The following is a 27,588-nucleotide window of genomic DNA, read 5'->3' as shown; positions in this document are numbered from 1 at the left end:
CTCATGTCCCTCCAAGGAGGGCTGGAGGCTGAGAAAAGGGTGGCATGGGGAGCACAGGGCAGGTGCTGGCGAGGGGGGAGGGGCGCCCGCCTCTGCCTGGATCCTCTCCCCTCCCATTTCCTCTTCATCAGAAACTGCCTGGCAGGACCCCACACGCGTACTTCAGCCTGAACGAGCTGTTGCTGGTGGTAGTTGCTGAAGGCTTTTTCCTGGGAGCAGAATGGGGGGCAGGAGTGAGAGTTCGGGGTTCCCAATGACGCCGGGAGCAGGAACCCCACCCAACCACAGCCTCCACCTTTGAATCCGGCTTTTTCTCCTTTGTCGCTCATCTCTTCCTCCCCGTCCCCCGTGCCCAGTCTCCCGGTGACCCTCGTGTGCGTGGCTGTAGGAGCCGAAGCTTAGACTTTTCATGATGCTTGGAAAAGATACCCACACCCGTGCAGACCACGGCTCCAAGAAAACACGGGGAGAGGAGAAAAGTAACGATAAAAGCATGTTCTGGCTGCTCAAACTGAATATGACAAGCAAGAATCCCAAGAATCCCAGCGTTGGATGAGAACTTCGGGCCACTTAATCCAGCCTTTTGCTGGATATAAGCACTCGTGTCAGCCGTTTATGCAATATGTTTGCCGGTTACACCCAACTCCAAGGGAAAACATTACGAATCGTGCATATCATTAAATGTAATTAGATGTGACTTATGAAAGGGTTTGACGCAGCATTAAACTGTGCTTATCTGTTCTGGTGATCTAATTTGTTGCTCGTGTACCATGGTAATCTACTCATAATTACAAAAACAAAGGACTGGGAGCATTCTTCACATCTCTCGGTTCTTTAGCCTGTAAAGAGGCCCTTCCTCCATCAGCAGCAGACAGATACTGAGGCTTTCCTGAGCGCAGGGCATGGGCAGGGTACCTGTGGGACGAGGGGTGCCCTCCCAAGTTCTTTCCACCAGTCTGGACTGACCAGTCCCTGTGTGTCTGGGTGTCGGGTCTTTCTCCTGCAGTGGGCGGTAGGTAGTCCAGCTGGGCAGATGAAAACAAACTAGGCCTGTACGTGGATGTTCCTAAGCAGCTTTATTCATAATTGTCAACGCTTAGAAGCAACCAAGATGTCCTTTAGTAGGTAAGTGGATAAACTATGGTACCTCTGTGACAATGGAATATTTTTCGGCACTAAAAAGAAATGAGCTATCGAGACTTGAAAAGACATGGAGGAAGCTTAAACGCATTTTACTAAGTGAAAGAAGCCAATCTGAAAAACCCGTATACTGTATGGTTCCAACCATATGACATTCTGGAAAAGGGAAAAAGTATGGAGACAGTAAAAAGATCAGTGGCTGCCAGGAGGTAACAGATTAGCGAGGGGAGAGGATGACTAGGCGGGGGACAGGATTTTTAGGGCGGTAAAAATATTCTGTCATACCATTATGGTGGCGACATGTCATTATATATTTGTCCAAACTCATAGAATATACAACAAGAGTTAACTCTAATGTAAACTGTGGACTTTGGGTGGTGGTGATACGTCAGTGTAGGTTCATCAACTATAACAAATGGACCACTCTGGTGGGAGTGGGTGAGGTTTGTTGGGGGAGGGGAGAGCAGGGCATATGTGGGAATTCTCTGCACTTTCTGCTTAATTTTGCTGTGAATCTAAAATTGCTCTGAAAAATAAAGTCTATTAAAAAAAAACACACTAAGCTAAAAGAAGAGGCGATATATCACTCTTCTATCATTTTTTAAAGAAAACATGCCCATGTTCATGTATTCTTCCCTGCTTTCTTACACAGCCAGATATGACACGCCCAAGGGGACATGTTTGGGGGACCAAGAGAAGTGCTGTCACCAGAGCGACTGGGAAGCTGCACTGGCTGAGGGACCTGGTACCCAGAGCCCAGGATGGGGAAAGACGCAGAGTCCTGTGACGGATGCCCCGTGGTGAGCTGCAACAGAGGAGGCTGCTAAGTGGACTTTGACAACGGACATGAGACTCATCTTTTCTCTCTCAGCTGGGCCTGCCCTGGAGAGAGCGGTCAGGAGCAGAGTGTGTCTGTGATATTGCTGGCAGTACCAGCAAGTTTTCTAGATGTAGGCCCCTAAATATGCAGACACACTCGCATCATTTATAAATGTGCTTCTGCCACTCCCCGTGTCTCAAATTCCTTGCCTGATCAATTACACGGGGCTGGACACAGGGCGGCCCAGTGTGTCTCCACCGTATATAGCATGGCCCCTCAGGCCTTTCAATAAATAGCCTCCAGGCACTGGACTGTGAGGTAAGGGTCCAACGGGCACTGCCCTGAAGGACCCAGGCAGCTGCTGCCTGGCCAAGAGCTGACCCCTAAAGGAAACGGTCCCAGATAGTGCCTCCGAATACATCATCTGGGTAGCGGCAGCCCTGCTCTCGCATGCAGGATGATGCTGGATTCCAGCTCCCCTGGGGCAGACGTCCTTGGGCAGTGAGCAGCCTGCACTACAGCATACCATGCCTCTGTGAGCAAATGCACACACAGTCCCAGGGAGATGAGTGCTTCTCGGGGGTCCAGGAGACCCAGGTCAGATGCCAGCTCTGCCTTCCCTCGCCATCTGAGGCCGGCCAAATAGCTCAACCTCCCAGGACTGCTGTTTCCTCACCTGTAAAATGAGAGGCTCCTTCCTGCTCTAATGATCTCAGACACATGGGAAATTGAGAGCACATTTCCTTTCCTTTCCCTAGATTGCCCCCCTTTCCCTCTTGAACTTGACCCAGGCCTTCCAGACCAGGCTAAAATTGAAAATCAATTTTAATTATAAAAATCCGTTTACTGAACCAATAAATCATCCTGGCTTGGTTGGGGGAGGTTACACCTGGAGCGGGGCTAATAAGTCACTCTCCGCCTCTGCCTCATTGCACTGGGGCTGTCCCCTTCCCCCAGCTCCTATATTCATCTCAGTCCTTAGGCTGCGGACTATGAATAACACTCCGGGCTGATGGACGGGAGCCGAGATGCTCTGATACACACAGTGCTGGTTGTAACTTGATTTCTAGCCGACCCCTGATGAGTCTCCCTCCCCTTTCCCAGTGGTGGGGGATGATACGTAACAGGGGAATGGGACTGTCCTTTGAGGTAGTTCCATGTCTGGGGGTCTGAAAGAGCCAGTGGCACAAATGGAAGAGAGAACAAAACGTTACCTATATACCAGGTTCCCAGAGCTAAGAGTCTTTTCAATTAACCGTTCAATTACTATTGGTGTCAGGATTATGCCTTATGAGCTCTAAGGAAAGGGGCCCCAGATGGCCATTTGGGGACAGTGGGGAGACCCCATCCTGGCATGAACTCAATGACACACCTAGAGAGAAAGGGAAAGGTACCGGGTATAAGGAGGTCAAAGCATCAGGGGGCTGCTGGACCCTAGAGGATACTTGTTATCTGTGACCCCCTGGCTAAGGTCAAGGTTTTGAGTTTACACACCTACACCTACTGTGGCACTGCATCCAGAGGCTTGGACGGAGATGGGGGAGAGCAGCTAACAAACAATGGTTGGCTCTTGGAAGCAACTCCTTCCAGCAGGTGAGATCAGTGTCACTTTCCTCACAAGAGCAGCTCCTCACAAGCCCCCAGCGCTTCCTGTCAAGCCCAGGCCTGGAGACTTCCATGCCTGCAGCCTGCACGAGAGCTGATGGACTTCTCCCCTGGGTATCGAGGTTTTCCTGTCCTCTCCTCCCATAAATCTATCAGCAGAGATTCTAAACACGAAGCTTGCCTGGCAGGGAGGGTGGTATGGCTGGCCCTACACCAGTGAGGTAGGCGCCATGAGTGGCTTTTGTAATGGGACTGCAGGACTGAGGAAGCCAAATGTGTTCTGGTCACCTAAATTCACTGCCATCCTGGCACAAGGTGACCAGGAAGTCTGCATCTATCGCATTTTCAAATGGCTAGGCCAGCAGCCAGACAGCACGTCATCCACAAACAGGCTGAGGCAGCTCTCCCTACTACTTACGAGATACGTGCCTTTGGGCAAGTTACTTAGTATCACTGAGCCTCGGTTTTTCACAGTAAAATGGGGATGCGAATCCCTGCCTTGGTTGCTATGAGAGCATTTCATAAGGAAGTTCAGTTTGAACTATTTTACTAGTCACCAGCATCTTTTCCTGAAAACGAAAAGGAGACAACACTCAAGACCGACCCAATCGGCCATCTGCTTGCATTGATTTCGTGGGAGGGAAAATTAAAAGCGACACCTTCAATGAGAATTTAGGATTGTTTATGGAGTCATTGCAGAGGCATCAGGTTTAAAGTTTAAAATCGGATTTCAGACTCATTGTGCCACATTTCAGCTGTGTGACTTTTGAGACGTTGTTTAACCTTTTTCACCATTATGTGAAATAATGATGGCAACTTGAAAGAGTTACTGGGCAGGTACAATGAGGTACTATGTGGAAAGGTGCTTGGGAGATGGCGAGTATTAAACAGACCCATGATATCACTTCATTTGCTGCCACTGTCCCATTAGCAAGGATAATTTAGAGTTCGCCCGTATCAAGCTTTCTCGGGAGCATCAGTGATAGTAACTATTAACTTCTCGATTCCGTTCTTTCACTTCCTTCCATTAAGGCACCAGAAGAGAAATCATTTTTCTTTTATCATTCACTCACCATCATTTTAGATATTTCGCTACACTGAGATACAAGACTGAGGAGGCCAGAACATTATATATAAAAAAAAGAAAGGATGGAAACAAAAGAAGAAAAAGGAACTAAGCTCAGACATAGTTCCCAAGCTGAAGAACAGGTTTCATTCAACTGGAAGCTCTAGTGCTTGTGGTAATTGTTATTGAGGAATCTATGTCGCATCAGAACCCTCTCCCCGGGAGTTTGTTCTCTCTACTTTTTCTGCATCAGGTGGGTAGTAAAATTGCTCCTATCTTTGTGCAGATGCAGTCACAGAACCCAGAGATTATTGTGGGGTGACTGATCATTGTGGGGCTTGGATAGTAGCAGAGAACAACTTGGTCCAAACCTGACCTCATCCTTCAACTTCCCTGACTCTATCTTCATTCATTTCTCCTGCACAAAGGCAACACATGCCCTCTCTTAGGTCTGATTATCAGGGGAACGCAAAGTAGGTGATGCCTTTGGAGCCATTTTTCTGCTTCTGCTGTACACAGGGGGGTTGAGTCTCTACCATCACCCAAACTATTGGCTCTATTGAGATTCTGATGCTTCTGAGCCACTGTCACCTGCTCTTTGGGCACCTGTTGGACTCGGGAAATACCTGGCCTGTCCCTTTTTGATGCCACTACAGCAATTAGATCCCAGAGGTAAATAAAACAGCAAGCTTTTAATCATGCTTAAACGAACAAATACAACAAGCAATGAGTGGGGGCAGCAGGAGGCAGTTTGGTATAGTGCAAAGAGGCTGGAGAGACTTGGGTTTGGGTCCCGACCACACCATTTACTAGGTTCATAACTCTGGGAAACTCTTGGTGTTGATTCTGAATTGTGCTTTGGGTCAGCTGAGGCCTGCCTGATTCGGCCTGGGTTCAAATCCATTCTGAAGTATCTGGATCATAATAGATGGGTTGATTTCATACTTCTTAAAATAATATTTTGCTTATCAGTTATTACGCATTGGTTGGGTCTCTATCTGAGGCTAAGTATGGTGCTCTACTGGTTAGGTCAAGCAAGAGGATATCTTAAAAGTCAAAGCCTTTGAAATCATTATTCATTCTTGGATCATCAACTGGTATCATGAATTGAATAGTTAAGAATTGGGTAGCTACATGCAGGGTGCTATGTAGGAGGGATTGGAGGGCAGGGAAAGAGCAGCAATAAGCCAGAATTGGGGTCATTTTCAGTTTTGTGCAGGAATAGGGCAGGTAAAGACAGAGGGGTCTTTCCTAGGCATCTGTAAATCTCTGACTCCCGACCTAAACATCCTGTGTAGCTGAGGCAAATGTACACAGGCCTTGGCAGTTAGAAATCTGAGCCGGATGGTTTTTGAAGAATAGGACAGGACATAGCTCCCAGTGTTGTGCATCGTGCCCCTGCTGGGCCACTTACACAGGCACGAGTATCCTGGGAAATCGTCAAAAAGCAGGCAGCCAGGGCAGAATGAAGGGCACAAAGGGACTGAGAAATTCATAGACCATATGCTCACACCCTTGATAGCGAAGAGCAGGGTACACGGAGAAGCACAGAAGTCTTAATGATACCATGGAAATGAATGAAGTGATAATAAGGAAAAAGTTCATTAGCCAATGAATGCTCTTTGAATGGTTCAAAGTCAAGAACAGCTTGACTCGATATCAATGTGGTGCTCAACAGACCTCAGATTCCATAATAAAGCCTTGCTCCCTGAAGTTCACTGGGCTGGAACCCAAAACAAATCCAGCTTGAGGGAAAGAGAGAAGGTTTGGAGTGAGTATGTGTACGTGTGCATGTGTGTGGGGGTGAAAATTTCAATTTCATCAGAGCCTATTATCACAACTATGTCCATTTTTCCAGCCTGCCGGCCAGAGTCAGAAACTGTGTGCGTTTGAAATCTCCAACCTTTGAAACATTACCATGAAGTTGAAAGTTCCTGGTGTCTTTTGATTAAACATTGTGCTAAGTAATGACTGTTTTACTTCTTTTATTTTTATTTTTTTGCCTCTTTCAAATTACTGATTGTTGTCTGACATTAGGGCCCCATTTGCTCTTATTAAATTAACAAGCTTACAAAACTCTTAATAAATTGAACTCATCAAATGTTTGGAAGCAAATGGCAGTCTTAAGATTCTTTCCCTTTTAAAGTATCTCTGTGTGAAATATCTCGCTTTCCCATAACTCACTCGACTTTAGACAGTCTCATATCGGGAACTGGGTTTTGATTCTTAGCTCATCTGAAGCAACAGGGCCCACAGAGGTGCAAGGACTTGACTGCTTGGCTGGTTCCTCCAGCAAGCAATGTGTTGTGTCTTCTGCATAAGCACAAAGTGATTCCTATCTTCCTTCGGAGACGTCTTGGGAACTTTGATGCATTTGAAAAGACATTACGGGTACGTTCTGTGGCTATCAAACAGACTTATTTTTTAGGACAAACTGACTGGTCTACAAAGAGATCCAACTTGTGTATGGGACATGTTGCCTTTAGGCAGTTGTGAGCTGATAGGATGAGTATCCTAGAGCCCACTGTCCCATCTTCTCTGGACTTTTCCAATGTCATTCTCATCTAGGAGCAGAGTACAGAGGTTCCTATTGAGATCCTCAGCTTTTCAAAGAGTAAGGATTCCTGAAACCATCACAGGGCTTGGGGTCCAGTGAATAGCATAACAACCCAACTGGGAAGCATCCAGGGTCAGACAATGATGACTCTTGTCGTACAAGTCAGAAAAAATAATCAGACACCTAGGCAATGCTGCTCAAATTTCAGCCATTGGTTTACCTTGGAAAACGAGGTTGCTATATGAGCTTAGGTCTTTGGGAGGAGCCTGATGAAGGTGAAGGGATAATGAACATAGCTCAAGGGAAACACTTTTCTCTCTGGCCATCAACTGCTCCCTAGCCTTGGACAACCACATAGTCTCAAAGGCAGGTGTCCTTGGACACATGTAAATGGAGCCAAGGGTGTGCCTGGCTCACTGAGCCTTTACCCTTAATGCAGCTCTGCTCCTGACTCACTGTGTCTTCCAGCCATGAGTCTAGACACACATACCCAAAATGTTCCTGGTGGAGGCTTTACAGATTGGCCCACCTGTTGTTAGGACTACTTAGTGTAGTTAGGAACCACATGGCAGTTCTTGAGAACGCTGCAAGATAATTCATGCTGTCATCCCATGATTAGATCTGCTTAATATTTAGAGTTCTGCCATTGCCTTGTTATGGAATATAGGGTCTTAGATCTCTATTCCACAGGTTAGAAAAAATGGCTCTTTATATGTACTTGAAAAACAAATATATATTGTAGAACAAATAACACCTAATCAAACAGGAAGGGGCTGCAAACCTTCACCATAATCAGGCAAGGAAACGAACCTATGGGGTTTCTGCTCGTGTCTGAAATCTGAATCCTGACTTCCTTGCTCCTGCCTGTGTCTCAGCAACATGACCCTAGCCCTTGAGAGTTAACTCCATCTGATTCTAAAGCATAGACTATCACCTAGAACAAGGAGCTGGGCAATGGAGAATCCTGCTAGGACCAGTATTGATTGGCTTGCTTGATTAGTTGGTTAATTGAATATCACTACTTTCTAATATAATTAAAACAAGATAAATACTGGGGCTTTGTCCCATAGCAAGTGCCATTAGTGAGCATGGTGCACACCTTGATTAAAAATGCCATCAACTGGGAGAATAATTTATGAACTGGCCAGCCTCTAGTGCCACGCCATGGTTTATGGGGGCCTTGAGATGCGAAGTGGCTGGCATGGAACTCCCTAACCTGTTGTGATTGCCCTGGTCTCCTGAAAAAGAAATTTATTTCACAGGGAAATATAGAAGATGGTCTCTCCTTGCAGGTAGAGCTACTCTGTGCTTGCCAGAAGCTCCTTTGTAAAATATTGGAGAGGGATACCTACAGCACCATGGGACCATCATGACCATTTCCCCCCTTGCCTCACATCCCTCTGTCTTAAATACAATACTGGCTCTCAGCCCATTCTCTGTAACCTTTTGTTTTACCCTCATCAATTTCATCACGAGTTTGAAACTATATTTGGATCACTGATCTGATCGTGAAATACTTATGAAAAATTACCTGAAGTGAAGAAAGCATGACCAATGGGAGGAGAGCAGGACTTATTTACTTGGGGGCGGAGGGGACCGCTCCATGAGCTGCTAAAGGAAGTAGCTAAATGCCTCATGCTTTTGCTTCATACGCACATGCAGGTGGAGTAATCCACTCCCATTACACAACTCAGACAGCAGGTACCTCCTGGAGGAGGCAGGCTGCCAGACCGGCTGGAACACAGGTCTCAGCCCTCTTCTCTTGAGTGTCATCTGTTGCTTCCTCAGTCAACTGAGGCATGTTTTTTTTGTTTGTTTGTGTTTGTGTTTGTTTTGGCATATCAACTGCTGGCCCGGCTAGTAGATGTGCTGTTGTGGGGTAGAGGAATGTTATGCACCTTTCCTGAGTCACTCCCATTGATGTCCTAGTGTGCCTACTTATAGTAAAGGGAGTCAGACTTCATTGAGAGCTGAGTAGGGGTCTTGGTGAGATACAGTTGGGAAAGCACTTGTGGAGTAACTCCAAGGAAGGTGCTATATAAATACAAGGTGTTATTCTTCTATTAGCTTATGTTCTTAAGTTTTAAAATGTGTCCGGATGTGCTGACTGGTGAGCAAACATAAAAATTCAGAAAGTGCTGAAGGATTTTGCTGCTGATGGCTAGATCAGAACTGAAGACCACATCAGCTCTGCCTCAGAACTGGATAGTGTTCTGATGACAGGTTAGGTGTGTCTGAAAAAGCCAGTTAGATCTGAAGGTGCAGATGCAGACCTACGATAGAAATAACAAAAAGCTGACCTAGTGATGTGGCTCTGACATGTTTTTCCTGCAAAAAAAGGGGCAGTTTTCTACCAATGGTTGTCCTTCCAAAAACATGTCCTTTTAGTGGTTTTATTTTTTCTGAGAGAGTAGTTTTATCTTGTTGTCCTTTTCCCTGAGATGCTGCCAGGTTTGGATACACAGGGACACACTGCTGGGACATTTGATATTTCTATCACTAGAGAAAAGAAAAAGGAATGAGGCAAATTGGGAGGCCTGCAGAGGGTAGCAGGAGCTGCCCTTAGCACATTGTGGGAAGTCAGGGCTGAGGACCCCACCTTTAATGGGAATCATAAAGAAACGTGCTTGAGGGATTGACAGTAATAATTGAGCAAACCAGCATGCTCAGAAATCCATTGTGTTCACCCTTAGGTTTTTCTAAGAGCTGAACTCATCTTCTTAAATGCTTATTTGGAGAGAACATACTATGCATAAAGAGATATGTATATACAGATAAATAAGGGCATAGCTCTACCTACAGTTTCGTTATTACCTTGCTATAAAATAAATGCTTATTAATTTCTATACCACATATGGAGGGAGCTGCCACATGTGAATTTCTTTCATCAGTAATTGCAGTGCCTTGTGACTCCTTAAGTCATAGTTATCATGGGGATGGTTTCCAAATAAGAACCTGGAGAGAGGGACAGATTCGCAGATGCTAGTTAAAAACATCCAGATATTATAGACCGATTGAGGTCAGCAAGAAACAAGTTACTCAATATATCCCCTAGGGGCTAGAGCCAGACTTTCCCCCATGGTTCCAAAATTACTTGGCAGTTCCTTTAGGGTGAAAGACAGTGAAGCCTCATAAGTGCAGTGAGTAAAGGCTGTCACTTAAAATTTAGATGGACTTGTCAACCAAACACTTAGAGAAGATGGCATTTTGACGGTCTATTCCTGCTCATTAAAGAAGTTGCTCAAATTTGTGGGATTGAGGAATGAAAGAAAGGAGGGTTTTAATTGTAATGTTTGACTGTGTGTATGGCTATGTCTGTATGAAATTTCAGGAAATCAGTACTGTTAAGAAATCTGGTATCCAGGCAGAATCACTGACAATGAAGGGGAACTGTCCTCCATTTCTGGTGCTGAAATGTAGCTCCACAGAATTTTATCCTTTGAAGTGCCCCCATCAGATGAACTAATGCTTTTTCCCGGCCCTGAAGTAGAGTTACTGCTCAGCCATTTAGGACAAATGTAAAGGTCAATGCAAAGCTCAAAGAGTACTTGTCTCATCACTAGAGGATAGGATTTTATGGGACATCATGGAAAACTATTCTTTGACCCTTTTCGATGTAGTAGAAATGAGCAGTACTCGCTCATGTCTGGTTCTTCTTTCCTTCCTAGGCACACAGGAACTGAGCTTCCCAGTTCCCTTTCAGTTATGTGGGGCCATGTGACTACTTCTGGCCAGTGGAATGTGAGTAGAAGTGATATGTATAACTGCTGTGCCAAAACATTTAAGAGAACAATCCAGCTCTCTTCTCTGTAGCGACAATAGTACAGACCATGTTTAAGTTCAGAGAAAAAATGGAATCAGCCTCTATTCCCAAGTTCCCTCTATTCCCCAAATCCGAAAGATCTTCCCTGGAGAGCTGCTGGACACAGAGTAAACTCTGAATGAGCAAGAAATGAAATGTTATGTTTTAAGACTCTGAAATTTTGAAGCTTATTTATCCTATACTATCTCATCTTAATTGATACACCTGGTTTCTTATTGTTGGTGTCTCAAAACAAAGACCATCACAATAAAACCTTATGATGCTACCGAAGACAACAAATAAATATATAGGGAAGAAAGGAAGTTTGTTCCCTTGGGGGAAAAAAAAAGAAACATACCTGACAATGGCCTTGTATGTTGACTTGTGTGTTGGTTTATTTGAGAAAGCTATGAAAGTAACATTTCCAGAGGCTGAGGTTTTTATTTGGCATAGAAATATATTTCTGAACTTCCTTTTTAAAATGGTGAAAGAATCTATGTTGGATTTCTGATATCAGAGTTCTATGATGCATGAAGAAGCCAAGTTAAGGTCAACATCACTGCCATGAAATGATGGACGTAACCATCAAGCAGAGGTCAAAGAGGATGAAACTGAAAAGAGACCATGGATTTCGTCAAGAGGAAGTCATGGGCTACCTTTCTAAAGAGAGGAGTTTCATTGGAAAATCCAGATTGCAGAGGGTTGAAGAAAGAGAGGGGAAGAAATAAAAGTAGAAAGTCTAAACCACGAACTCAAAGTATTTGGTGGTAAGAGAGGGAAACAGGACTGTAGTTGGAAAGAGAAAAATGGAAGGAGTTCAATCAAAGATGGAAGTACAAGAACCAGATTACAGGAAGAAATAGAGGATAAAGATGAGGCCAGAAATCCCTTATATGATTGAAGAGAGTAGGATGCAGAGCATAAGAGGCATACACTTGTTACAAAGAGAGGGAACATATGAGGATTAGGAAAGGCTTTCCTCTAATATTATTTCTTATCTGAGTCCATGGCATCATACAACTAATTTCTGTTGGCTGAGAACCCCAGGAATCTCGAACTTCTTTATCTCTTTCAGCTCGCCCCACAACGTGCTGTTATAAACAAAGCCATTTAACCTCGTAAGTATCCCTTAAACCTATACTTTTCCATAGCCTTAAATCAGGCCCTTAATTCTGACAAAACTATTATAATCACAGCTTTACCCCTTATTAGCTGGGTGATCTAAGGTACATTATGAATCTTTCAATTTCTCATCTGTGAAATGAAAATAAGAATAAATACTTTGTAGCACTGCTATGAAGATTAAATTAAATAAGTAGCTGGCATAGTGACAGCAAAAAACTTATTCCTTGGTCTCCTTAGCTCTAGATTGCTCATTTTTAAAAATTTTTTTCACTACGTTGCCAACAGAATGATCTGCTTGACATTAAAGTCTGTCACTGTCTCGCCCCTGCTTAAATCACATCGATGAATCTCTATTGTTTATGAAGTAAAATCCAAGTTTTCTTTAGTATGGCACTTAGGAAGCAGATCTCATTCCTGCCCAAATCTTCAGCTTTCACCAATATTTCATCTTAATTCATGTTCCAACGACATGAAACTCCTTATAGCTTCCCTTAAGATTTCATAATGTTTCAAAGTCTTCCTTGACTTTGCAATGTTGTTTCTTTTCTCTCTGTTTCCCTCAGCAAATGTCTACTCGTTCTTCAGATCCACATTCATATGTATCCTCCTTCAGGTCTTTTTTTCATCACCCACTTCTCTGTGCTACTTCTCTACAATGTAGTCACTTCTGTTGTCATATCCAACTCATATTGTTATTTAAGTGTTTATATGCTGGCTTTCAATATATCACGAACTCCTTGAAGAAGAGCACTGTTTTATTTAACTCCATAACTCCCTGGTCTAAACAGTTTCTAGTCTTGAATAGGAGCTCATCAGATGTTTGATGAACAGATGACTGAATAAATGCATTTGCCTGTGTGGAATGATAACAAAGTAATCAAGTCGTGTAAATGGTAAAAGGGGGTAAGATCTTCCCTGCATAGTCTACCGCTTCATGGAGCAGACATCATCTATTCTAAGTGATATTGAAAGGAGAGACATTGGGACCTAAAATTAGGGGAGAACTCAATACACTAAGCTTACACCTGATGTTCTTTAATTCATGCCTTCAAAATTGCCTCCAGCTTTGCTGACTTAACTCAAATATGTAATTCTCATTTTACCTTCTTACCTGAGGACTGGGTTCTGGGATATATAGAAAGTGATACTGATGAGTAACAGAATATACACCTATTTTCTACTGGGATATTATCATGCTGCATGGTAATCCAGGTTTAGAGGCAAAAAGGAGAGGGAAAGCAGCTGACTACTTAGTATCAGGGAAGCTGATGACTGTGGCTCTGAAAAGAACCAAGGACCCCAGGATGTGTGTCCTCTTCAGAGCCATGACTTGCTATGAGACTCTGGCTTTCTTTTCCCTACATATAAAATGGAGAGGATTCTGTAACTCTAGATTGCACCTAACTACAAAGATCCAAAGTGAGGAGAGATAGGTTCTAGATCTTAGGCCAGGGAAGTGACTTCAGGCAGGGACTGGATTCCAAGTGTCCTACCTCTGGAACATCAAATTGCAAGAGTCCTTCATCTTCTGCACCCCCACAGAAGAATATGAAAGGCTCTGACTTCCTGAACACTTGAAGAAACATCTTATTAGGCTTGCCAAGCCAGGCTCTATAAAAATTAAGTAGTGGCGACTAAAATAAATTCAGGAAATGGCTATCATTAGAAAAGTTTCCCTTTTATTTTCTGAAGAAATGGTTGTTATATGTGGTTAAGATATTTTAATTAATGAGTAATCAGCTTTATGGAATCTAGAAGGCTGCCAAGGCTTGCCCTCCATTTATAGATAAGTGTTCTGTAGGGAAGTTCTCCGAGTAAAGGCAGCAGGACCTCTGGCTAATGCCACTGATAAGATTCCCAGTGGCTATTCCAGGGTCACTCTGAAGCTTCTTCAGTTGGGAGTAGTATTACTCTGAGACCTGGTCATCTGATTATCCAGCTTTGTCTCCACTTGGCCCAGTGCGTGTCTGCACAAGAAGTATTCTCAAGGTTGAATCCTATCTTTATCCACCATATACCATGTAATCTTGGGGAGGTTGCCCAACCTCTCTGTGCCTCAGTTTGCTACTCTGTAAGATAGGCCCAAAATTTGCCACAGACTGGGAGAAAGTGATCACAATCACATATCTGACAAAGGGTTTGTTTTTAGAATATGTAGGTAACTCTCAAAACCCAACACTGAAGAAACAATCCGATGTTTCTTTAAAGGGCAAAGGATTTTAACAGATACTTCACCAAAGAAAAAAAATATATATGGCAAATAAGCAAATAAAAAGACATTTAACATCATGAGTCAGTAGGAAAATGAAAATCAAAGCCACAATGAGATATCCCTACACACCTATGTGGATGGCTAAGTAACAAACAAACAAACAATAACAACAACAACAAAATCACCAAGCATTAGCGAGGATGCAGGGGAAGCAACTGAAACTCTCATACATGGCTCGTTAAAATGCTAAATGCAGTCATCCTGAAAAATAGTTGAGTAGTTTCTTATAGTATGACTTAGAAATCCCACTCTTAGGTATTCAATAGAAATGAAAACTTGTGCTCGTATAAAAACTTGGATGTAAGTGTTTATAGGAGCTTTATTTATAACCACCCAACACTGGAAACAACCCAAATATCATTCAATTGGGGCATGGGTATCATTGAATACTATTCAGCAATACAAGGGAGCAATGATGTTGGTGGATCTTGAAAGTACTGTGTTGAGTAAAAGAAACCAGCTATGAAAGACTACATATTGTATGATTCCATTTATGTGAAATTCTAGAAAATGCAAAACTACAGTGACAGAATAAAGATCAGTGATATCCAGGGGCTGGGGAAGGGGGAGGAGATCAACTGCAAAGGAGTCGAAAGAACTTTTCAGGGTGATGAAAATGTCTATATCAGAACCGTAGTGATGACTGCATTATTGCATGCATTATTTTTTTGATTTTAAGAACCATTATTTATTTTAAACTAATTTTGGACTTACAGAAAAGTTGTACAAATAGTACAGAGTTCCCACATCCACTTAACTCAGATTTTTCTAATGTTAACAGCACACATCACATAATCATGTTACAATTATGAAAGCCGGGAAGCTAATGTAATAAAATTAACTAAACTCTAAGCCTTATTTCAATTTCACCAGTTCTTCTACTTAATTTTCTGTTCTGTTCCAGGTTCCCACATTCCATTTAGTTATTGTATCACCTTAGTCATCTCTAATTTGTAACAATCTTTTCTTATCTTCATGACCTTGACACTTTTCATGAATACTGGTCAGTTATTTTGTAGAATATCTTTCATTTTGGATTTGTCTGAGGTTCTCAGATAATTAGACTGAGTTTATGCGGTTTTTTTTTGTTTGCTTTTTTTTTTTTGGCAAGAGTATCACAGGAGTGATGTTGTGTGCTCAGTGCATCTTATCAAGGGGTTCGTGATATTGATATTTCTTGTTCCTAACAACCTGGTAAGTGCTTTCTCAACTGTAAAGTTACTATTTTTCCCTTTGTAGCTAATAAGTATCCTGGAGGAAATACTTGGAAACTATGCAAATATACTGTTTCTCCTCCAACTTTTGCTCACTAATTTTGTATCCAATAGTGGATCTTCTCTGCAATGATTATTATTGTAATACAATTAAAAAATTTTTCTTTTTTCTTCTACATTTTAATTTTTTTATTTTGTTTTTTTAACTTTTAAAACACATTTTATTTCAATATAATTATAGATTCACAGGAAGTTGTAAAGACAGTACAGGGAGGTCCCATGTACCTTTCACACAGTTTCCCCCAACGGTTACATCTTACGAAACTGTAATATCAAAACCAAGATATTGGCATTGGTGTAAAGGGTGTATATCAGTCTACATCATCTCAACACACATATAAATTTATGTAACCACCACCACAATCAGGATACAGAACTATTCGATCACCGCCATATAATTCTACACTTAAAATTGGTGACTGTATGCTAATTATACTTCAATAAAGCTGGCAAAACACAAAACACAACCCCACGAACTCTGCCAGCATGACTTTAACAGTAAGTGACTATTAGTTCTCATTATTGCCGTTTTCTCATGGGGCATCTCTCTCCAGTACTTGGAGTGCTAGTGGATTAAGATGCTCAAGCAAAGGCCAGTCTAGGAAATAAACAAAGGGTGGAAGGAACCTCTTCTGTTTTTGCATGACTCCCCGACTGTTACTATATTGGATGGATTAGATAGAAAATTAGTCACCAACATCTGGGGCTAGCACTGCCCAAGCACTGTTGGAGAGTCCCAAAGTCGTCTACTGCACACCCAGGTGGGTTCCCCATCTCCTGTCTTCTGTCTTTATGGAGACTACCTTCTGTTAGTTGAATATACCAACTGCAACCTGCATCAAGGGTCTTTGCACTTGCTGTTCCCTCCACCTAGAATGTTCTCCTCATAGATATCCAGTGGTCAGCTTGCATGTCATCTATTCAGAAATTGCTTCCTGGACCACTTCAGTCTAAATCCTCAACTGCTGGTTTCAGCTTCTCTCTATCATGTGATTCCATTTCATTTCCGCCATAGCACTTATCACTAGAAGAAATTATCTTGGTTATTTATTTGCTCACTTGTTTATTGTTCATCCCCTTAGAATGTAAGCTACATAAATGCATACGTGGGCATTGTCTGTTTTGTCTACTGCTGTATCTTGCCTATTTGTCAAGTGAGTATGGCCACGCCCCTCCTAAAGAGATTTCCCACAGCCTTCCTTCTCATTCTTCCTCCTCCTTTCTTCTCTTTCCTTTAATTTTCCTTATATCCTCTTCCCATTTCAACACACATCCTCGGAGATAAAAAATGAAGTATACGGTCACATTGGAGGAATTATAAACAGATCCGGCAGCTTCCATCTACTTCCTCCAGCCTTTTCTGCAATGACTCTCTCCTTCCCAGCCCTTTCCCTTGCTTCTCTACCTGTCCTTGATGGCTACTTGCAGAAGAAGTGCCCAGAAAGGAAGACTTGCACTAAATTGTCTCTAAGTTGTTTATTCATGAACTGCATTTAAGCTAACAGAAAAGGTTTCTCAGGAAAATCTGCAGGCTTCTCACCATGCTCACTCTTGCCCTTTGCCCCATTTCAATCTAGTTAGCCCTGTTATTATTATTTCTGTGGAATGGCATATATCTGTGCCATTAATTCTATATATTTCTAGGGGAAAGGAATTGAGAGGAAGGAAAGACTGATTATTTATCAAGTAAAAGACATTTCTCTTCCCTCTGGACAGCCAGGTGGATTTTCTGAACTCATTTCTGCCCTGAAATGGGGCAGCCACTTCTGAAATGAGAGCTCTGTGTTGGGGCGGGCTCTGTTTTTATGGCCAGTGGGTAATAATATTTCTTGATTTATGAATTGGCATCTGGAGATGGTGCTGAGCTCGTGGATGGATTTATCATGGGGTGAACAGCCATATAAATAATCCCATCACATAAAATTATTGTTCTCATTTTGATTTTTAAAAAATTTCCTTTGTGTGTTGGTGGGATTTAGGAGATTTTGGAGGGAAAGCAGGAGAAGAATAAGTTACTTGGCCTTTTTCTCCCATATGACCAACATTTACAGATATTCTCCAGAAACAGAGACTTGCATAGAAGTCAATTACCAAAATGGTTTAACTATTTGGGAGACCCTTGGAACTTGGCTTAAAGTCATAGCCAAGATCTTGGCCTGAAATGAGTTGTAGACACTTTGACCTCATGAGTTTGGTCCAAGCTCCATTTGGGAGATATAGATCTATATAGATCTATGGATATAGATATCTATATCTATATAGATATAGATATCTATAGATCTATATCAAGTAAAAGACATTTATATAGATCTATAGCTATAGATATCTATAGATATATATATACACACATACACATACATACGTACATACATATATATATGTGTGTGTGTATACATATATGTATATTAGTTGTGTGTATATATACACACACATATATATATACATACATACATATATGTATATATATTAGTTGGTAGAGAGAAGGTCATTTCATGTAGGTTCCTACCATCTTTCCAAAATCAGTGTGAGGATTCATTTAAGTGCATCAAATGCTTATTGAGCATCTGTATGTTATAAATTGCCACACCAGGATCCTGAGACTGCAAAGACGAACATAGATAGGAGCATGCAATCTGAAGAGTTTGGGTGAGAATGATTCAAAGTGCAATGTAGGCTTTGAAGTCAGCACATAATTTTCCCAGTGAGATGAGTCATAGGGCTTCCTGGACAGGATGGAAGCAGAGACCCACGGGTGAGGACACACACTGTGTGGCTGAGCCCCATATTGGAAACTGTGGTCATTTTATGCTTTGTGTGTTTAAGATCCTCTCACCTGTGAACTTGTAACCTCCCTGAGGGCAAAAACCCTGCCAGACTTTTTTTGTACTTTACTCTTTGTTCTCTGACCTTGAGGTTTAACACATAGCAGGTCAGGAGAAGGACATTTTTGTCTATAAATGGCCAGAGAGTTTATGTTAGAGTTGACAGAGGAAACATGGCCTATCTCAACTACTCAACTCTGCTGTCATGGTAAAAGCAGCCATAGAGGATACACAAGTGAATAGGCATAACCAGGTTCCAGAAAAATTTTATTTACAAAAACAGGTGGTCCATCAGATTTAGACTATAGTTTGCCAGTCCCTCTAGTAGGTCAACAATATGTGCTTGTTAAATTAAGTTGAAAGGATATCATTTGATAACAAGGGTATCTCACTTAAAAAAAAAAAAAAATCAAATATGACCTGACAATGTAAATGACTGACAAACATGTTAAAAGAGTTATTTCCTATGCAGAAAGATTCCCCTGGTACTTGTAACATACAATCTATCATATAAGCATATTTGATAGAATGGGTCCCTTACATAAGGGATTTCTGAATCTTCTCCAGTATGCAGGATGTGGCACAGACAACATCTCTTTCTATGACACCAGGCTCCAGAGGGGTAAAAAGGGGGCGGGGGGACAGGAATCTCTTTCTTCATTTGCTGGTCTGGAGCGGAACAGTGCCAGGAACCCGGAAGTGTGTTAACCAAGGCAGGCTCCTTCTGGTGGGTGTGGCCTTGGGGAGTGGGCCAGCAGAGGTTGTTGAGCTGTCTGTCTAACCAATGTGTCTAACCATGGGAGCTTCTGCTCATTCCTCTAATTTATTTCTTTGTTTTCATGGCATAATAAATTCCAAATTCCAGGGGTCAACTAAGCACCTGCCACTAGACCATGCTTGGCCAAAAAAAAGGCTTGGTGTCATCAGTCAATGCCAACTAGTTAATAATGACCAGTCTCTTCACTAATGGCCCGAGGCAGGGGTCCTCGGGTGGCAGGGAGACTGGTTTTCAAGAAGCATTTCTGCTGGCCACTTTCAAGGGTGTACCCATCCATGCTCAGCTCTTTAAGAAGGTAGTAATTAGTTTTATTAGCTTCAGTGCACACGGTGAATGCAGCAAGAGCTGGCATTTAAAGAGCCATTGGAGTTTGGCCCTTTCATCTTGACTTGTCTTAGGTTTATGTCTATAACTAAGAAATATCAAGATTGCAAGGCAGTTCAGAGGGCGTGTTCAGTTCCCATGGAGAGGAAAGAAATTTTCAAGTGTCAGAGCTCCAGGCAAGGAGAGGCTGCTGCAAAGGCAAGCTAATCATGGCTCAGCTGGCCCTGCATCACATGGTGTCTCTTGCAACATGTGGGTGGTGGACAAAACCACTAACTAGTAAGCTCCTAGAAGGCATCTTTGTATATGTGCCTGTTAAAGGCATCTTTGTATATTCTTGCACATCTTATGCATCTTTGTATATTCCCAGCATGGGGACCTACATACACAGTTGCAAAGACAAAGATTTCTAGGCCTATTTGTATATTGTGGTCATCTGAACGGTGCTTCCCACTGGTGAGGGGTGACATGCTTTGTGATGCTGCGGTGGGCCATAGGTGTACTACGATTTTGATCCTTTAACTCTTGGGGCAGCTGGGAAATGTCTGGAGAAGACAGTGCCCCCAGAACCTGGTCCCCTCTGGTCATAAGGGAACCTCCATCACCCCGGTAAGCTGTACAAATACATTTACTTTCTACGTGTGCCTTAACAAAATAATGAGTTGGAAAGCATTGATAAGGTCCCCAAATGAGAAAACTGAGACTCAGAAGTCAAGATCCCACAAGTCAAGGACTTGATTCCAGTGAGCCTTACTCTGTGTCCAACACCCATCCACTACCCCACAGCCGTTACACTAAACTGTCAACCAGTAACTGTTGAAGCCAAATTATTGAAACTGAGAAATCACTTAAATAAAAACTAGTTCAGATGATGTCATTAGCTATGCTTGGAATAGGAGCTGGATGCCCAAAGCTGAAGTCAACTTACTGCCAGTGTATACAAGACATTATCCCTGAGACCAGTGGATTACATTTTGACCGTGACTCACGGCGAGACATATGTTTTACAGTGCAACAAGGGCACACACAGACACGCACAACTGTAGTTTCACAAATGGCACTTATCTTTACTATGCTTGATGGACACTGTTCTCTTCGATTTTATTCTATTCCATTAAAAAAAAAATCTGGTCGTGACCCTTTAAATTGATTTAGTGACCCACTAAATTGATTTCTCGACCCACTAATGTGTCATGACCGACAGTTTGGAAAACACTGGCCTGACCCCATCCAACACCCCCCTTCCTCCTCAGGGACTGGGAAAATGGGAGGCGAATGTGGGGAAGGGTGACACAAGAGACTGAGATAAACATAAGGAGGAAGGTGGGGGAGATGCCAAAAACGGGTTAAAGGAAAGATGGGAATGACACGAGACAAAGGAGAAAGGAATGAGAAATGGCAGACATCATGAGAAAGGGCCAACTCTTGACTGACAGGTTTATGTCATTCTGGCCATATTTTTACAAGAATCTTCCTTGCCAGCTCTAATGGTCAGAGCCATCATAATGCTATCTGCTTGCGTGAAGATTTTCTTATCTGTCGGCACTATCGCAAATTGCTATGGTAGCTCTTGGAGAGAATTTTCTGTCTGCTGTCCAGGGATCTGGGCCCCAGAAAGATCTAGAAAACATTGGGTAAATTACCCAGAAATAAAGAAATTGACCACTCTGGTTCCTTCCAAATCGATGCACTTGCACATAGCGGGCTCTGTGGACTGCTAAGCTGGGTCTAAACAACAAACTCTTGGGTACAAAGGAGACAGTTTTAGAAGGTACGGGAAAGTGAAAATCAGAGATCGAGATGAGATTAATATATGAAGCAGCTGCAAATGTACATACTCCAGTGGTCTCTAAAGAGTTTTGATTACACGCCCTGTAGTAAGAATCTTTTTGATCATGCACCTACAAAGCACATATATGTGTTTATAAAGAATATACGTGTGCTACTTACTAACATCATCGCATTACCGAATATATACAAAGTTAGGAATAAAGTGTGATAAAGATAAAAACAGCCTACAGCCATGCCACCCTGAACATGCCGGATCTCATCTGATCTCGGAAGCTAAGAAGGGTCGGGCCTGGTTAGTACCTGGATGAGAGGACACCTGGGAAGACCAGGTGCTGTAGGTGTAAAAAAATAAATAAATAAAAATAAATAAAATAAAATAAAAAAATAGCATCAGCTTATTTTGTTTTATTAATAAATAATGTAAACCATTTTACTATCACCACAAAGAGTATTATTAATAATGGTGAGACTGATGTGTTAAGACTGGCTTCATTATTTTTGAAAATCTTTGTTTAGCACTTAGTGACATGGGGTTCTAAAATGTAAGGACCCATTTATTTCGATACTTTGTTTTAATGGCTGTCACAATGGAAAAAGATACCTCATGTAGACACAGAGGTGCAAAAAGCACATTGTTGGCTATGCTGATTAAATCACGATACTTTTTTTTTTTTTCCAGTTTCATGCACCAATTATGGGAAGATTGTTGTTGAAATTCAGCTAGTAGATTTCCATCTTCTCTGATGTCAATCAGCTGTTCTTTGAACTAATTGGAAGGTGCTGAATTTTTGTCTTTTTAAACAAATAGGTCAAAACTCTTTAAAACTCTTCAGTTGGAAGAATTTTAGGCAGATTCTGTTTCCAAATTTTTTAAGTTTTTGTATATGTTATTGAAGTGTCTATCACACTCACATCAACAATAAAACCACGTCAAGATAAACTATTTCTAAATATTCTTTTTCCCCCCATCCAAAATAGCCTCTCCATGCCATAAATTCTTTATAAAAGTAGTTACTTTCTAATTCATTGTTAACACATTGACTTTATATTGAGGGGGCAGCTGGAATATGTAATTTTTCAAAGTTATCAGTTAAGTGGCCTACCTCTGACAGCTGCTTCTGACAGCTGCTTGTCAGAACAGAGAAGGTCAACAAATGTGAAACATTTTGGTTCTTTTAAAAGAAAAACATTTATTTCTGTAACTATGACCAGCAAATCTCTGTGCCATACAAAAATTTTCATCTCACTGCAAACTATCAGCAAAAATTCTATTTAAAGGATTGTTTTCATAATATTGATAATATTTGTGAGACATAAATTGCAAATTTGTTGTCATATGCTGAAACTGACTCAGCTGGTAAGAACACCAGCGCCAACCACCAGCGATGTGGCACTTCAGTGCACCTCCATACCTTCCCGACACATGAATGGCTCATGTGTAGACCGAGGCAGGGAAATGGTATCCACTATCAGTTGTACTTTAAATAGCCTAATTTAAAAAGCCTAATTTCTTGTTTTAAATAGAAAAAAGAAAAAGAAATTCTAATAGTTTATTCCCTTGTCCCATCTGATTATTCTTAGCAACCTTTAGCATCCTGATCTAACTGATGCTTAAAGCGTTTTCAAGGTGAGGGACAGGTGAGAGACCTCCTCTAAATGTCACATGTCACGTGTGTATTGCTTGTGTCCTGAGACGCCCTCACCTTTGTAAGAGTGAGCATTTATCACCAAGTCTTGTGGATTAAAGGTGGCTTCAGGGGAGTAGGGGCCTGAAAGCAATGTCAGGTGTCAGTGGTGACCTCTGCTAAAGTGGTGACTCAGGGAAACAAGTTGGACACCAACAGTCCACCAGAACAGCCGAGGGACCCTCAACACCCCCGGCCTCAGGCTATGCGGCCATGGCTGACTGGGAAGTGTGGCTGATGAAGGCCACCTGGTCTGCTCTCTGCCACTCTAGGTATCAAAAAACCAGCGGTCCAATATGCCCTGGAGGAGATAGGGATATGTTTATGAATGATAGAAGTAAAAATATTATAGGTGATTTTTTTCAATAAAATATAGATAATCTCCTACTAGACCAGCATACTGAAAATAATAAAGATGAAAGCTAAGATTTATTGAGCCCTCGTTCTGCGTCAGGCCCTGCATTGAGAATTTTATATATGTTTTCTAATTTACTCATTGTAAACACCCAGGAAATGGCGCTAGCATATCCTGTGTTACTGTTGAGAAAATTGAAGTACCCAGAGGTTAAATAACTTGCCCAAGGTCATAGAGATAGAAAGTGTCAAAGCCAGGACTGGAAACCAGGACTGGTGGTTCCAGCTCAGGCTCTGAGTCACCTTCAGGTCTCCCAGCAGGTGACTGGACAGCCCTCGGCACCAGCCCGCCATCTTTTTTGAGAAGGATATATCTCTTTCCGAACCCGTTTCTCCACTCCTTCCTTGGTTTGTGTGACCTTCTTTAAAAAATATCCAATCTCCTCCTCAATCATGACGCATCCCTTCGAACTGATAGCATTGTCTTTGAGTCCGTTTCAAATTCATGTCTCCATTGTCTATGCATAATATTTGAAATGCACTTCAGAGACTCATTTCGGATACAATTCTGCTGTTTGTAATTTCTCCTTTCATTCCTACATTGCGTTTGGTAAAGTCCTGTGACATCGCTAATACCAACTAGTCATCTCGAACAATGGTACAAATTAACACACAACTGTTTACTTTTTAAAAACATCGTATCAATATTCAAACTGAGGACATGATTACTCCAAGACCTGATATTTCCAGCCTCTCTTTCTGCAGAACTCAAGCACAAGTCAATCAGTCCTCAGGATCTTAAACACTTCCGTTCTGACATCGTCCAGTCCCTAGAGGACAGGGGTTGTGTGGACCAGCATCCGTCCGCACCCACTCGTGTAATAGGAGGTGGAGGGGCCAAGGTGAGCCCGTAGAATTGAGGGCCTTGCCTTAGGAAACACAGCAAGAGCAATGACCTTTCAAGCTGACACCCTTTTCCCCTCCGAGCCCTAACTTCACAAGGGGTTACTTTCTTTGCAGTGCTCCGGAAGCTGGAGTGTGTCCCCACTCGCCCCAGAGAGCTCCCACAACAGGCCTCCCTTCCTCTCTTCTCCACGCTGCACAGTGCTCAGCCCTGCGCTGGGCGCACAATAAGCACACGTGGCCAGGGTGGAGACACAGCCCCTGGCCTGTTTGCCCACGTGGTAGAGTCTTCCCACATGCCGCTACGTGGAACATCGTAGGTGGTTGCCTTAAAAATGGCACTTCGAGTGCCCTGAAAGTGTGGAGACGCTGGCCCTGAGTGGAGAGATCTGGCTGGCAGAGCAATTGCTGCAGACAGAAGCTTAATGGAGTTCAGGACGAGAGAGCTGCCATGGCCTTTCCATAATCACTTGCTCCTTAGATGTCCTGTCTTTCTCCTGCTCCGCTTCCTCCCTCATCCGCCCCACTTTTACACACTTGCTCCTCTTTTGTTCTGGGCAGAGAAGGGGAACAAGCCATGTCCCCTTCTGTCCTGGAAATCCTGACACATGAGGAGCCAGACGCTATTTCAGCTGCCTAGTCTGTGATACCCACAAGTTCAGTGCGGCTGGATGCAGACGGACTAAAATTCCTTCCCCAGAGCAGACGTAGAGTTTGCAAAGAAAAACCCGCCGAGCCCAGCAGAAGCCACAGGACTCTGACTGGGAAAGGACACCTCAGGCTCCAGGTCCTTCTGTCTCCTCAAGGGCAGGGCTAACGGGAGGGAAGGGACACTCAGCCTTATTAATTGTCCGAGGGGCTTCAAAACGGCTTGGGGTGCTGGGGAACCTGGGAGAGCTGGTGCCCGGAGCTGAAATGACCTTTAGCCACCAAGCGGTAGTTTGTCCAAGCCTCGCTACCCCTAGCGACAGTGCGTTTCCTAAAAGTATTAGTAATAATAATAATATGATGATGATAACCCTGAACTTGCTGGGAGCCTACTGTATGCTGGGCACTTTACATATATTAACTTTAATCCTAAAAGTCCCAAAAGGTTGACATGACCATTTGCATTTTACGCATGAAGAAACAGAAGCACAAACCGCTTGGATGACTTGCTCCGGGTGGCAGAGCTGATGAGTACTGAGGGCTAAGATGAAAACCCAAGTTCACAGCCAGTTCACGACCACCTGTGGTTTCTGTCCTGCACACATTGCTGATTCCGGTCACCCCCATGACTTTCTGAGAAATGTCAAGTCACTGTCATCTTTTCCTCTCAGGCAGGGCTGCTAAGCTCGATCATACTCGGATGTTAGAGACTTTTACGCCTATACGAGTGATCACTAGAAGCAAAGATGGTGGGAGTGGTGGGCTGCTTCTCTGCTTACTCCCTCCGTGGAGTGGACTGGCTGTGTCTGGAGCCCTGTGTACCCCAAGATGCTCTAGAGTGGATGTTGTACAGGAGCCCTTGTCCCAACTTGCATCAGGAGAGAACTAAGAAAGAATAAGCCTTGGGACCTCCTTCACAGATCGGTGAGGTCGGTTCCGAGTTCTTACTCTCAACCCTCATGACCCAGTCATCCCTCCCTGCCCACGGCAAGTCCGTTTGGTTTCTAAGGCTCGTTCTGGTGGCTGAGGACTCGGGCACGCGATTCTCCTGCTGGGAAGACTAGGGGATGAGGAGAGTCTCTCACCCCCACAAAGAGCTCCAAGTTTCCTCAGTGGAATAGGGGAAGGGGAAGACGTGACAGTGGGATGCCAGCTGCCTCGGCTCCTCTCCCAACCACCTGTGTGGCTCTGGACGAGCTATTTACTTCCCTGGGCTTCAGCTGGCTCATCAATCATAGAGGGGAAAGGCAGCGGGAGAGAGCTGAACCCGATGAGGCTCAAGGGCTTTTCCAGTTCTGAGGTTTTGTGATACAGTAGAGAATCCAGGCCACCAGCCCCTTGTGGCTGTAGGAAACTGGAGCAGGAAGTCATTTCCCCTGCCTCGTTCCCTCGAGCTCTGCGATGGAGATGTTCTGCCTTCACTGAGAAGGAAGTCGGAAGTGAGAACATCTCGGTCATGACGTGCTGGAAACCGCGGATCCAGCTCCAGACAAATGGCAAGGCTTTTGCCTGAGTGAAATTGGGTGAAACGCTGCGACAGCTTTTCTCTTTTTGTGAGCACCCCAGGTGGCTCCGATTGCTGTCATTCACTCTCAGGCCTGTTCTTCAAGTTCCCTCTCCCAGGAGCTATCGGGAATGGCCCAGTCTGGGTGCCAGGAGCAAATGTCCAAATGGGCTTGTCACAGTGTCAGCCATCCAAACACAAACCAGAATGTACAGCTTGGTCCCCTGCAGGGGCAGGCGGAATGATGGAAAGACGGCTGTGTCACCACGAACGCACCTCAAGGGGGACGTGCCCAGGGACCCAGCGCCAGTCAGCATCAGGATCATCCTTACCATAGCCCATCACCTCCGGCTGCAGAAACAATCTCCACAGTCGCATCTTATGAGATCGATGTCAGTGGACCTCCAAGATCGTCAGACATCATGCCAGAACCTCAGAACCCTCAGAACACCCCTGAGAGGCAGGCTAGGGACGGGAGGGACACTGAGACACATGGAAGCAATAATGCCCCCCTCATCACACAGGGGACACAGCGGAGGCTGTCCAGCGAGGAGTCCGAGCCCCCAGTGGCACGAGCCTGTCTTGGACCACAATATCACTTTCCTCCTGAACTAAACTTCCCTCCGCAACGCTCAACAGTGTCACAGTCACAATGGCATCTTCACACAATTCCCTCTCACAGCGCAGGCTTAATTTAACCATCTCCCGATCTTACAACCCCAGGCAAAGAGCCTGAAAAGAAACACAAAGAACAGGAAAGGGGCAGGTGCCCTCAACAGGCCTCCCCTTAGCGTCTCTGGGAAGCCTTCTGTGACCATCCCGTTTAAAACTGCAATCCTCCCGGGTCCCACTGACCCTGCTCCATTTCCTCGTTCCGTAGTACTTACCGCTTGCTCAGCAACTATGATTTATCCAGTACGTTGACTGTTTCTTCACTGCTTCCTCTTGCTAAAACTGCAAGCTCCTAAAGTCAGAGATATCCATCTGTTTCTTCACTGTTGTTTCCCCAGTACCTAGGCTAGTGCTCGGCACACAGTAGGTGCTTAGTGAGTATCTGTTGAGTGAATGAATGTGTCAGGCCTGCGTAATATGTTGTAAAGCAAGATGGCCCTACTACT

At 43.5% G+C, this 27,588-nt stretch overlaps 1 protein-coding gene and 1 pseudogene across 2 annotated transcripts in view; one reads left to right on the top strand and one right to left on the bottom strand.

Annotated features, from left to right (window-relative positions):
• Positions 1 to 27,588, bottom strand: part of LOC105291646 (plexin-A4-like) — a 331,962-nt gene that overhangs the window by 19,096 nt on the left and 285,278 nt on the right. The window contains exon 5 of one of the 2 annotated variants that reach the window (XM_023530313.1): positions 26,914 to 27,202. The exons of the other annotated variant lie outside the window; for it this stretch is intronic. Within the exon in view, the coding sequence (XP_023386081.1) occupies positions 27,182 to 27,202 (21 nt within the window). The 3' untranslated portion in view covers positions 26,914 to 27,181. Of the gene's footprint in view, positions 1 to 26,913; positions 27,203 to 27,588 lie in introns of those variants that run through there. 2 annotated transcript variants of the gene reach the window in all.
• On the top strand, positions 21,599 to 21,717 carry LOC111739239 (annotated as a pseudogene).

Source organism: Pteropus vampyrus, unplaced genomic scaffold (assembly GCF_000151845.1).
Source record: "Pteropus vampyrus isolate Shadow unplaced genomic scaffold, Pvam_2.0 Scaffold48, whole genome shotgun sequence".
Classification (NCBI taxonomy): Eukaryota; Metazoa; Chordata; class Mammalia; order Chiroptera; family Pteropodidae; genus Pteropus; species Pteropus vampyrus.
This window is presented reverse-complemented; position numbering and strand designations above follow the sequence as displayed.